This window comes from Lonchura striata, chromosome 7 (genome assembly GCF_046129695.1).
Source record: "Lonchura striata isolate bLonStr1 chromosome 7, bLonStr1.mat, whole genome shotgun sequence".
NCBI lineage: Eukaryota > Metazoa > Chordata > Aves > Passeriformes > Estrildidae > Lonchura > Lonchura striata.
In genome coordinates, this window is record NC_134609.1 from 7,900,615 (window position 1) to 7,914,461 (window position 13,847).

Genomic DNA, 13,847 nt, shown 5'->3' on the forward strand with positions numbered 1-13,847 from the left:
CCTTTGCTGGTCTTTGTGCAAGATCAATTCTCTGCAAATGGCAAAGCTTTCTATTTCCCATGAGCAAGAAAACTCAGAACTCTACAGAAGCCACGATATACTGCTATAAGATCTTTGTTATTCATAGCCTCTTACAACCATAGGAAATGGCAGCTCACACCCATTGCTTTTAGCATCTCTTGGTTCCCTACCACTTGCACCCCCAAGTATCCATATGCTGACTGCAAACAAGTGGACCCTTACACAATGCTTTGAACTTTTTAGGAGCTTGTGTCAGCACACGATAGGATACCAGTACTGCCTCTCAGTGCTAAAACCCAGGAAAATAAGCCCTCAGGCAAAATTATTTATTTCACGGTTCCCTGCACCAGTCCATGGCTCTGAGAAGAGCCTTTATAGAGAAAGTCCATATCAGAGTATATTTGCTTCTGTACTCTCCAAATCCTGTTCTGTCCTTCATCCCCCAAAACAAACACAAATTTCAGCTGATAGTAGCATAAATGACTCAAATTTCTATTTAGTTTCCAAATGAAACATATGAATCAATCAAAATTCTCACTGCTAGTGCTGTTTCTGGGAACTGTGAAGAACAGACACTGAAGAGCATCTAAATATATCTTTCTAAAATCAGTTTTACCTGGACATAAATACTCAGGAAAAAAGGTCAGAATTTTATCCATAAGGATGCAAATTTTTTTAAAGAATATTAAATACAAAAAGGAACCTGCCCTTGAGCCACAACTATTTTCCTTGCAGGGAATCACATGGACTTAGAAGATCTAGAACCAGTAGTAAACTAACAAGAAATTCACTGTGCAGACATAGTGGCATGTCTTGATTGCAAAATCTCAAGTGTTAGCCTGACAAGGTGTAGTCCTCTAGAAACATAGATGTATTTACATGTTAATGAAAAAAGCAAAAACCAAAGGCATTTCATTTATATAAAGTTTTATTATCTTTTCCTCCCAGCTGGTACTCCATTACTACACCCTTGGAAGAGTTTTGTTTCCCTAGACAGACAGGTTTCCAACCAACTGTTTCTGACTGAAAACATCTAGGCTAGGTCAGATTTTAGACCCAGCCTTTCATTAATAGTCAGGTACAAAGGACCAGTCGAAATCCTGTCCACCTGGAAGGCTGCAAAGGAACCAAAAACAACCCAAGAGGATTTTCATACTTTTCTATGTTTGAATAGAGAACCTTTCCTGTGCTTTGATCACTAAATAGTTAAGCAATTACACTGCACATTCAGGACATGGATACATTCTACATTTCAAGCTCTAATCAGAAACATAAATGTTTTCCACTTATGAAGCTTGTGGTTTTATCTTCTCAGCAGCTTCAAGGACAGATGGAAGGCTGACTTTGTCTCCAAATTCTTTCTCACGATGTTCCAGTAAAACACCCTAGTCAAAGACACAAGAGAGAAATTTAGACACGTCTCCCAGCAAAAGATCCACAGCCCAACCAAACAATTCCAAGAAACAAAGTTCTGATCTTATACAAGAGAAAAAAGCCTCCTAGATGACCTGCAGTACCTGTTTTCCTGCCCCAATCACATATACACCTCCCAGGGTGAATCCTTCTCCTTCCAGATTTCCACTATATCCACTTCTCCAAGCACGGACGAAATTTTGCCAAACTCCCAAGCGGAAGAAGCCTGACAACATCATTTTTCGTCTGCGTGGACCATAAAAGCCTTTCTGCAGGGGAACAGAAAATATGTCAACAAACAAAGGGAAAAGGACTTTTCATTCATGTGGATTTTAAGTTCAGCCACAAGTATTTGAGCCCCATGTACACCTACATCCCTACTGCTGACAACAGGAGTGCTTTGTGATAAATGTATTTTTTTAGTTGGTTGGTGGTATTTTTTTAAATTCAGTCTGACACACACAGGCAGGGGGGAAAGAGAAAATAAAAGGATCATCTATTAGATTGTTCAGTATTACAGGGCAGTGGTTCTGCAGGACATGAGATTGGCAATCCAGCACGTGCCAGTGTCCTGGAACAAGCCATATCACTGCAATCTGGCTTGTACATCACAAATTAATTATATGTGTCACCTTCAAACCTTGATTCACACACCACAAACATCCACAATTCACACAGCCAGTGAAGAAATGAATAACTATTAACAGGCCATATTGTTTACCTGCTAAAGGGGAGAAATAATCCTGCAACAGCAGGATATCAATGCACTGCTACAACGCAGTTTGTAAACTCAACAGGATGTGTAAATATAGAAAAACAAAGCCAATTAACTTCTTAAACTACGGTGCTACTAAATCCTTTTTCAATCAGACTACATTCTACTTGTTTATACAAGCTCCTCAAAGAGGGCATTCATAGATTTGTTTTTAAACAAAAGGAGAACAACTTCACTATACCTTTTCATCCAGAAAGATTTCTCCTTTGAAGTAATGCTGAAAATCCTCCACTTCAGTTCCTATGTTCTCTTTCACAACAGCATAGAGAGGGACACCCAGCTTGGACAGCTGGGGTTTCAGAGAGGAGAGCTCAGAAGCCTCCTAAGCAAAGGAACAAAACCCCAAACATTTCAGTCAATAAATGGAGGTTGCAAAGCTTCACCTTGAATTTCAAGACCATAAGAAACACACAACTTCTAGCTTGAGGCACAAGCTGTAACATTTAAGCTAGCTGTACTCTTAGGCAGCTTTTCATAAGATTTACTATAATTTTCTTTGTTAAACATGGAGGAAACAGATTCTTCTGAGCTGGATAAAACATATATTTAATTTAAAGCTGTAGAGATACTTTGCCTGTAATAGAACTTCAATTATCTCCTGAAGTATTTGAGAATTCTAGAAATATAATGCCTGCACATCACCTAACTTTTTCAGAATTTTCAATCCTTTTTTCCAAGTTGACATCCATCATTATCAGTCCTTCTGCAAAGTATTTTGAGGGTTCTGTGCTGAAGCAGGCTATACAAGTTTACAGTAAGTAATGAAGATACACTTTCCTTCCTAATTCCCCCAGTAAAAAAAAAAAAAAAAAAAAAAAAAAAAAAAAAAAAAAAAAAACCAGGGAATTTCTTCATAGACTTTCAGTATCCCAGAAGCAAAACTGCTTTTTCTGGTGTGTAAGAGTGCAAGGTGTCACCCTCATCTGCTGGGTTTTTGTTCTCCTAAAGGAATCCCAATTAGCACAGTTTATACAAAGATCCCTAAGGTTTTGAACAGATCAGAGTGTGCACTGAAAATATGTTTCTTATCTCCCATGGAGAAAGGTAATTTTTTCTGGACAGAATTCCCACATAAAAAATCAACTCCACACTTTAAAAACATGGACACAGTTTACATGATCACTCTCAGTCACCTAACTGAAATATCTTAACTGAAAGGCTAGCAGGACATCTAGAATTTACTGAGTACCAAGGAGCAAACAGATAGGGATGAACAGACAGGCAAATCTGAAACTTTCAGTAATACTGCTGCTAATAATAAAAATCACTCTGGGATTCCTGACTGACTGTGTGTTACAGAGTCAGGCACCTAAGTGCATTCTCCTCCCACCTATGCTAAACATGTTCAGAGAGCAGAGCACTGGAACCTTCCACAAATTCTACACTTACTTAAGCAGTTGCTACTGATGGGAACAGATGCCTTAAGGAAGAGGTTACAATATTAATTACTCCATGTTATAGAGCAGTGAGTAACAACATAATAACTATTTTCCCCTTATAGCTATGAGAAATATAATGTCCAAGGTACAAGCTATGGCTGTTCCCAGGCACTTGGTACATTCAAATTGTGTTTTAGGTGTCTGCTTCCAAGGAGCTCCACCCAAGGAGCCTAATGTCAACTTAAGGATCAAAATTTGTTTTCCAACCCAGCCTGTTATGGAACAGGATCTCCTTATCTTCAGTCTGTACCTTGTGCCTCACATTTAACACCCAGAACCAAGAGGTACTCCCTCCATGCACACCTCTTTTTGCACATGAGCTTTATCAGATGGCTTTCAGCCAATCCAGTCTTGGGCTGTATTTGACCAGACACTACCTGGCTCACAGAGACTTATTTTGGACTATATATATAAAAATAGCTCATAAGACTCATTACCAACTGAATCTTGTGCAACCTCCCTTTCTAATTACCATGGGCTAGGTCCCTCGCAGATATAAAAATCATGTAACCATCACTTTCAGAAGTAAAAGTCTCAGAACCCAGACCATACAAATCAGCTGCACAAGAAACTAAGTAGGCTGGTAGCTGATGACCAGTTTGAACGATGAAACAAAACCTTGCAGACATTTTAGATGCATTTGATGACTGTGCTATTCATCCCCTCCCTTTATTTACAGACTATTTATGCAAGCAGATCTCAACTCTATTTAATTAATCTCCAAGCCCAGCAAGTACCTCTCTGCACAAAAATCATCCAGGTCTTCGTACAGCCATGATCACTGCCCCATTCTCCTTCCACAGTTCACCTGCTTTGAATGTCCTTTTTTCTGTTTGTACAGGAGAAAAAACACCAACAATATCAGCCAGTCTTGTTTATAATGATTCATACTTTATGGACCAACACAAAGCACTGCAGAGAATTCCACATTCAGATATAGTTCTAACAGAAAAAAAATCTCTATGTATAAGAGGAGATTACTGCATTATTGATTTTTGGAAGTGTGTCTTGTTTCATCCAGAAATAAATAACAGTTTTGGTTGTTTTTCCTTCACCACAAGTATTGGATATCAAGGACACTCAACTACATGTCATGACTAGGAAAGACAGAAAAGTGCTTCCAACCCTGGCCTTAGAAATGTTCTTATAGAAGTCCAATTCTCTTGAAGAATGTGGTCTGAAATAGCCAGAATCTTACCTGATCCCAAAGTTTTTAGCTCTATCTCCTCTAAAAACTCCAACGTAGCCTTTTCTGGCTTGGACAAAAATAAGTCAGTGTTAGCAAGGACGATCCCCGTCACAGCTGCACCAATGGCTCCCAGGCCAACAGACCACATGCCCATGGTGAAGGCCCCCAAGTCAGGCAGGAAGGACATTCCTGGAAACAGAAAGAAAGAACAGCTCAGACACTGAACATCAATGATGTAAGAGGACGAGGAATTGGATTAAAACAACTAAAAGCTCATGCAGGTATTTTTGGTTTAATGGAGATGATCTGTATATTTATTAATGTACTGAAAGGGGTTTTAAAAGATAGCAATTACATTCCAGTTCTGTGCCTGACCCACATCAAAACTAGACATTGACAAGATGTTTTTATCCTTCCCTGCCACCAGACAAAAACATCAATAATTAAGTGCTCAAATGCAATGTGTGTAATAAAGAGCCTCCAACAATATGACCTGTACATTAGTCAGTAACTTAAACTATTACAGTAAGACAGCAGTTTCTTCAAAAAAAAGAGAAGTATTTGTAAATTAAATGTTTTACACACACTAATCTATATTAAACAGTGAACTTTACAAATATACTATAGAAGACTTGGGGCAAAAAAAATTGAAACCTGCTGTATCTGGTTCATCATAACTGATAACCTTTCACATTCCTTACAGTTCCCCACTGAGAACCACTGAGTTCCCCACTGAGAAAAGGAAAAGCAGGCACAAAGCCAAACTTAGAGCTCATGCCTGCAGACAGAAAAATGTAGACCTGCAACCATTTTATTACCCAGTGATCTGACATTGCAAATATTCCTGGGTCAGCACCTTTTTCCTCTATGCTAACTCGCTGCCACTCTTGCTAAAGCAGAAAGGACAGCAGGAACAAAGAGCCTGCACTCACACCACCACTTGGAACTGTGCATTGCAATGGGAACCATCACATACAAACATTCCAGCCTCAAAGTACAAACCCTGCTTCTGGTTACTGGTGGCTCAGGTTAGGAGGCAATTTTGTTTAACCATCTTCCACAAGCCCCCACAGCCCAATCCTGACCCTTGCAAGTGTTTCACAAGCCTGGAAAGGGCTTCCAGTGAGGCAGTATCACTTAATGAGGATGCTGGAAATCACAACAGCCCTGCCTCCCAGACAAAGTTCAAGATCCAGCTCTGGGTAATAACTGGTACAGAAGTCACTGGAGTTTTGGCAGCACAAGAAGTCACTGTAAACTTACATCACAGGGCTGTATATTTGCACTCACATAACTGCAGCATTACACATTATGGAGAATCAATTTTTTTCACAAAACGCCTATTTCCTGATAGAATATTTTGGTAAATACTGTTGTCTGTATATACTTTTGTATGGGTGAAGTTCCCACCCCAATAAATATAAGAAAATATTAGTCGTTTGAACTGTGACTGCTAATAAGCCAGACATACACATCATCTTTATCTCCATAGCTAGCTGTTGCCAGAATTCAGAAACAATTAGGAGTAGCTCCTCAATTTTGTGCCCAGAATTTTCTGTGAGAAAACCCCTTTCTATCCTTAAACCCAGGTCCAGAATACTACTGATAAGCAAATGCAACATTGGGAAACAAAAAATAAAAAAGATCACATTGTTCTTTTAACAGCATACTTGGTTTCAAGGGAGGCAGTATCATGGTATCTAAAAACGTAAGTAACCCATGATCCTGAGCAAGAAACAAGGCCAGTTTACACAAACATCATGCAGATAAAAGAACAGATCCTACACTATTTCACCACTTATTTCTAACCAAGGCAAAACTTCCTTGACTGTATCTGCTTTCTTTATATACTTCTTTCAAACATGAAGTCATGTTGTAATGACATTTTTTTCTATCTACCTCTGACACCTGTGAGAGACCATCCTGACCCCAGCCTTTGGAATGATGCAAATGTAGCCCCAAATGTATGTAATGCAGCAATATCCTTGTGTTAATACTTAAAATCTCTGTAACATACCCAATTGGCTAAAGCCCTGCTCCCTCCCAGAGCTTGATTACCCAGTTATTTGGATTTCAATCTCATCAGGTCAAAAGGTGAGATTTTTTTTTTTTTTCCTTAATTTATAGTTACAGGCAGTGGAGGGGGACCCAACTATTTAATCCTTGTGCACATCATTTGTGTACAAAAATGTTACAAATTTGTGGCTATTAATGAGTAGTTCTCACATTTATGTTCTAGTAGTTTTCACATTTCACTTTTTATGCTAATAAAAATGAAATTTTTATTAGCATAAAGAGCATCTCTAAAAATCGGCTTCCAATCAGTAGTTATTGATCCAGGAGATCATTAAGTGTAGTTGGACTCTTTGTCACTCTTCACACAGTGACAAAAAACCCAACCTTATTCAAATATGGGAATTTTTTGCTATTTATATAAATAGGAAAAAGGAAAATGCAGCTTTGCCGTGTGATACCTAAATTCCTTCCCTGCTAAGCAAACACCATAATGAGCCACTTTGAAAAATATGCATGAGAAGCAGCAGGCAGGATTATTAAAACATCGTCTAACGAGATAGGCTGAGCCCTGACGCTTCATGTCATTGAACCCCAAGTGCCGAGACTGACTGGAAAACAGCTGAGCGTTTGCCACTAGCAGCTCCATTTCTGGTTAGCTGCTGGTGGTTAAGGAAATCTGAAGCTCAAAAGGACTTCACAACTCTCCCCCTCCCCAGCATTAAAACATAAACACAACTGCCTTGCGATCAGGTTTTTAAACACCGAGCAGCAATAAGAAGACAGAAGAAAGCATCCTAAAAGCGATAATCGCGAGAGGAGACAGGAGAGCATCCCGCAAGCCCGCGGCACTCACCAGGAGCCGGGCAGGCTGCGGAGCTGGGCAGCGAGCGGAGGCAGCAGCGGAGCCCGGCTGCGGGGCACGGCGGGGCCGAGCCGGGCCGGGCCGGGCCGGGCTGGGCTGGGAGGAGCCGCAAGCCCTGCCCCTGCCAAACCCTGCCCTGCCAAGCCCTGCCCCAGCCGCCCCGCAGTGACAAACCCAGGGCAAGCCTCATTTAAAAGTATCTTCATCGCTCAACCTTCTGGTTTCTTTTTTAACTAAACCCTTTCTATGGGGCGGGTAGGTACAGGGACCAGGAATTGCAGAAAGCCTTTCTGAAGCTGGGAACACAGCACAAAACTTTTAGATCTGCATGCAAAGCCATGCTCTTCTGTAAGCTGGACATTTTTACAAGTACAGTTTTCCCTGTGTTTCAGCCTATTCTACATCTAACCCCTTCACACATGCACACCGTATGCCAAAACAATACAAACAACCCTGGAAAAAATTAAAAAGTCATCACAACGCACAATATTAGGAAAAAATTATTAGTATAGAGGCTGTACCTCTATAGAGAATTAACCCAGTGTTTCTATAGTCAGTTACCCGCTTTAATGGCAAAAAAGCATTTGCTAAAAAGCATCATTTTCTCTGGGACTATCAGATCTTCAACCTCTCTTAACCTCTGTTAGAACTTCCAGAAAAGAATGAACAATCCTCCTTAAACAGTACAGGCCAAACAAAAAACGAAAAACATCTATTTGTGTGTATGTTTTTGTGCTGACCACAAGAGAGCTACAAAATAACAGTGAGTTATTTTATGGCCTGTTAACCAGTTAACCAGAATTTAAACAAGCTTAACCTTAATCCTGTTTTAAGTGCCAGCGGATGGTCTTCACTTTCGTCAAGACCAGTTAAAATGTTGTTTTCTAGATGTCTCATTTCCCTCCCACCCACAACCGAAGAAAAAATTGTCATTCAGAGGACAGCTATCCTTAAACATTTATTTTAACAGTGTAAACAGGACCCATTGCAGCTGTGTCCCTCTGTTTTCAAGATGCCAGTAAGACTCAGACTAGCAAACAGATTTCCTCACATACTTTTCCTAAAAAGAAAACTGTCTTGCAAGTTGGACTGCACCAGCAAATACTCTCTAGCCTAAAGCGGTTTTGACCATTGCTTGTTCTTCCTTCCTCTCCCACTCCAGCTTCCCCAGGACATTCCATATCAAGTCTAAAAATGTTTCAGAGCTTTGTCAGAACTTGCATATCCCAAACAAGTTGAGCGGATTTTATGAGACATTTCCCACCTCCCCCCTCCCTCAAAATGAGTCATGATTACAAATACCTTTGTAAGCTATCTCCTATAAAGAAAATTTACAATTCACAATAACCTGGTAACACGCTCATCAAAATTTCATGAGCTTTTAAATACCATTAAGGATTGCAAAATACAGCATCCTGACAGACCTTCAAACTTAGCCCTGCTTGAAGCAGGGTTCTGACTGGAGAAACCTAGGAGTACTCTTCCAACTTAAATTGGCCTATAAACCCCAAAATCAATGCACAGAGAAGCCTCCTAGCATTTCTTTTGGCATAAATGTAATCTTCAGAACACAAAGGATTATTTTCCTTTCTTTTTAGCATTGTTAAGACCTAACAAACCACACATTATGTCAAGAATAACCATCATCTTTTTGGGTTTCTTCCCAGTTCGTGCATGGTTCACTACTGAATTCCATGGCTGTAACTGTAAAAAACGTTGCTGTGTCAAGCAAACAAACCATACTCCTTCCTTTGAAAGGAAGTTAGTTGTTACCCCCATTTAAAGCTTCTTTTAAAGACTGTTTTAAAGAAACATCTCAACAGCTCAACAAGTCTTTTCTTTAGAGCAAGGGAGAGCAAAGAGCTCTAGCAAACCACTTCGGAAATCTTCCAGGTCTCTTGGTGTGCTGAGAGGGAACAGGGAGCTAGACACTATGTATGGAAAACTTCAGATTTCTGATGAGTCAGTGAATGGATAACATGGAGATGTGAGATATTTCATGGAGCACAGAACTGCAAAAAGTACCTATTTGAAGATAATACAGGATGAACTCACAGCTTGGTCTGCTGGTGATCCAGAGCAGGAAAGCTGCACTCTGTGTCAGTCTGAAGAGGTGGTGGAGGAAAGGGAATACCAACAGACCCATTAAAAATACAAGGCAGCATTTACTGAAAGAACAGCAGGTGCTAGGCAGCAAGTGATTCTTCCTGTTGCCACACAGCAGATTCAAGAATTATAAGCCCTGCAGATTCAAGCTTAAATAAAGATTTCCCCGTCTTTTTGGTTTCTTAGGGCTTGCTTATATTTTAATTTCAGCATTTCTCACACTATGCAATTCATAACAGCAAAATTGTTACTAAAAGCAAAGACGCAAGAAAATGAACACATTTCAACTCCATGCCATAAGGCAGAGGGGCCCTATGCATGAAGGAGGCTGTAAGACCACCATATACCCAATCAGTGCAGAATAGTTTACACACAGCCTTGCTTCCCCTCCCATCGTCTGCTATGAACCAGGTCGGATGGGAACAGTGCCCTTATGGTTATAAAAGAAAAGGCTGGGAGACCTCCAGGCTGGTCCTTCGAGCAGCTCAAAGGTGGATTTCCCGAGCAGAGCGATTGCACCCAGGACCCAACCAGCGCATCAGGAACGGAACGAGAAACGGAGCACGGAGTCACGGGTCCTGCTGTGCCTACTCGTGCACGGGATAAGATGGCCTAGCAAGCAGGGATCTCTCAGAACGCCAGACCACGAGGGCAGGCATAAGTAGGATTTCAAACCTCGACAGCTCGGGCTGCCGAGAGCTGCGGGGCTCCCCGGCCGCCCCTCTGTGCTCAGCAGCCGGCGGTCGCCGCCTCCCCCATGTCAGCGCGCTGCGGCTGCGACCCGGGGCCGGCGGGGAGGAGAGAGACCCCCGTGGGGGGACAGCCATGGTGGGGACACCCCGGCCCGGGCGGCACAACGCGGACCCGTGCCCTCCAGCCCGCCGGACGCCCGCTCTGCGGGCCCGCGCTCACGGCGCCGCCGTCCCGCCCAGCCCGACGCGCCGCGCGCACACGCGGCCCCGGCACCCGCACCCGCTCCGGTGCCCGCGCTCACCGCGCACCCGCACCGGCCCCGGCACCCGCACCCGCTCCGGTGCCCGCGCTCACCGCGCACCCGCACCGGCCCCGGCACCCGCACCCGCTCCGGTGCCCGCGCTCACCGCGCACCCGCTCCGGTGCCCGCGCTCACCGCGCACCCGCACCCGCTCCGGCACCCGCACCCGCTCCGGTGCCCGCGCTCACCGCGCACCCGCACCGGCCCCTTGGCCCCGGCACCCGCACCCGCTCCGGTGCCCGCGCTCAGCCCGCACCCGCACTCGCTCCGCTGTTCGCCCTCACCCCACACTCGCTCCGGTGCCCCCGCTCACCCCGCACCGGCCCCGCACTCACAGCGCCGCCGCTCCGGCCCGCGGCCGCCGGCGCCGCCCCCAGCGCGCTCCGCGCACGCACTGCCGCCAGCCGCGCTCGGTGCCCTTCGGCCCGGCGGCTCTACGCCAGCGGGATCAGCCCCGCCGTTAGCGGCTGGAACAGATGAAAGCCTTCTGTTCCCTCTCGGAACCCATTGTCCCCTCTCGGGGCTACTGTAGCTTCTGGCTAAGCAAAGAAAGAAACGAAATACATTATGCGATACAGTGCTTAAATATGCAAGGCAAAAAAAGTACCCAACCCATAACGACCCGAGTCCAAGAATGTAGTGAGCTTATCATTCAACTAATCTGATTAATGGGGCACTTAAAATGTTTGCATATATATTGCATTCAAGAATATACTTGCTCAGATAAGCCAGCCAATAACATGTCACAACATCGTTTAACAAACACACTCTTCAGACGCTTGTGGTCATTGGGCAGCACTCCAACCACAAACTCAGAGGACTTGGCTTCGCAGCTAAAATCCCAAAAAACGGTTTAAAAAAAAAATAACAAAGAAGGTAGTAGCAATGACAGAACAGTCTGGTCTGTAACACAACAGTGGCTCAGGAGAATGAACATAACCCTTTTGATGGTACTGGCATGTCTACATTCCACCAAACACTCTTTCACTGTTTTTCACCACGGTTCCAAACTTAACTAGACAAAATGGCCTTTTCTTATCACTCTGCTCCTCCAGCAGAGCACAGCAGCAGCCATGTGCTGCCAGAAAGCCACATGGAACAGCAAGTTCTGCAAGACAGAGCCTATTGCACCATGTTGCACTGCACGTGGCAGAATGGCATGGGCTCAGGCAATTGCAAGGAAAAGATTGAGTCCTTTTGCCCAAAATTGTGGTAGTTATGGTTTTATCTGCACACGTTACTTTAGAAATCAAATGGATTATAAAAAGCACTAAAGTCTTAACAGCAATTAAAAAAATAACCTAAGCAGACCTCATGGCAGAAACAGCATTACCAGACTGCCTGAGAGAGATGGGGAATTTGGAAGGATTAAGAATTTGTGGCTGCTTTTTTCTTGGGGAATACATGAAATAATATCTCTTTTTCTCCTTAATCAGTGTGGGTTGGTTCGCTGTCAACACCAAACATAATATGCTGAAGTGACTGTTTTTGTTTTTTTTTTTAATTAAATCAGCTTGAGAATATATGTATCTGCCATGCTGACACAGCAATCTTTAGAAAAACACTGTGAGAAAAAAAAATTATTGGCAAATTTTGTCAGCCATCATTGTATAATTAAAACCCTCATTTCTGCAAGCTGTCAAGATTCCTTTCTTCTGAATTTTACTATGGTTGTGGACCGAGCTGACAACATTTGGCAATGGCAGAATGGCAGCTCCATTATTTTTGTTTCCATGCTAAGTACACAAAATGAAGTTTTTTCTTAATGCTATTTCTGCACATTACACCTCTTAACAGCCTGGCAGCTGGTCTATCACAATTCTAAAGTAGCCAATTATCAGAAAATGAAAATATCTATCTATTCTTTGCTCTGGGCAGGAGTTTGTGACAAAGCACCAGGCGAGAGTATCAAGCAGTTAATCTCAGAAGTCACTCTGATTTCATTTGTCCCTATTATAAAAATGTTGCAAAAAAATGCAGCAAAATCTGAGCCCACAAAACTGGATTCCATCCAGGAATAGCCTCCTACTTTACAAAGCAGCAAAATCCTTTGAATGCATGCATACATCTAATAGACACAGAATCCAAAGAATATGGTGTCATGAAAATCTACCAGAATTGAACCTTGCCTACCCACACCTCCAGAAAACCTTGCTTTCATTGAAAAGCTACTGTATTGCATTAAGTGGAGTTGCAGCAAAAAATGACTTTGTCTTTATTAGAATATCTTTGCCTTCATTGCTTCAGAAAAGTAGTGAAATTTTGGCAGGAAAATGGAAATTTTTCTTTTGTTTTCTGGTTTTCGCTCTTGATAAAATCATATTAAGATTGATCTATTCTAGTTAAGTTTTTCCATGCACCTATTCACATGTTATTCATATATTTTTACTCTTAAAAAAAGAGACTTTCTAACACATACACACTTCACAAAGCAAGAGACACCAATACTTAATCTTCAAGTTCCCAGGTTTTGAATAGTGTTCTTAAAAGACACCTTCAGCCTTTCACTTCCTGCATTCATAATTCAGTTTTATAGCAGTGAGTGAGAAGAAGCAGTCTGTAAACGGCTTGTACATCAGTTAATTAAATTTCCCTGGCATGCCTGTAAGTCAGAATGCAGTGTATCACTAGCTATGCTAAAACATGATCTAGTATTACGAAACTTTCAATTAATGTACAGAATGACAAAGCTGTGTGTTATTTCACAAGTTTTTTCTTTTTCTTGTTGGATCATGCTTCTATAGATCAGCCTTAGACCAAGGGCATTGTTAGACAAATAGCTTATATTAGAGAAACTGTCTTTTCTATGAGGAAACAGGAGCTCCCTGAAGCAACAAGGAAAAGACAGTGGTGGGATCTAGGCCCTAGGTCTGTAAAAGGACTTCCAGACTTTCAATACCAAGCCAGTAAAATTAGATGTAGATATTAAAAAAAAAAAAAAAAAAAAAAAAAAAAAAACCACAAAAAAAAAAAACAGTGTGAACTTTTCACCTATGTGCTACTAAAGGCAAAGCCACACAGATTCAGATTGA

The 13,847-nt window shown here is 42.3% G+C and overlaps 1 protein-coding gene across 8 annotated transcripts; it reads right to left on the reverse strand.

The window, feature by feature from the left end:
* Window positions 1–931: 931 nt before the first annotated feature.
* On the reverse strand, window positions 932–11,215 carry PRXL2A (peroxiredoxin like 2A). Of its 8 annotated transcripts, none has more exons than XM_021526649.3 (7): window positions 11,151–11,199; window positions 9,771–9,820; window positions 4,847–5,026; window positions 4,386–4,477; window positions 2,391–2,531; window positions 1,539–1,703; window positions 932–1,406 (listed from the first exon to the last, which is right to left on the reverse strand). In XM_021526649.3, exons 3-7 carry the CDS (start codon window positions 5,022–5,024, stop codon window positions 1,308–1,310), a joined length of 675 nt encoding a protein of 224 aa, XP_021382324.1. In that variant the 5' UTR covers window positions 5,025–5,026; window positions 9,771–9,820; window positions 11,151–11,199; the 3' UTR covers window positions 932–1,307. The 8 variants fall into 8 exon arrangements, with proteins under 8 accessions (XP_021382324.1, XP_021382323.1, XP_021382325.1 ...); XM_021526648.2 differs by having other exon boundaries at window positions 9,741–9,820; window positions 11,151–11,177; XM_021526650.3 differs by having other exon boundaries at window positions 11,100–11,151.
* Between the last annotated feature and the right edge of the window lie 2,632 nt (window positions 11,216–13,847).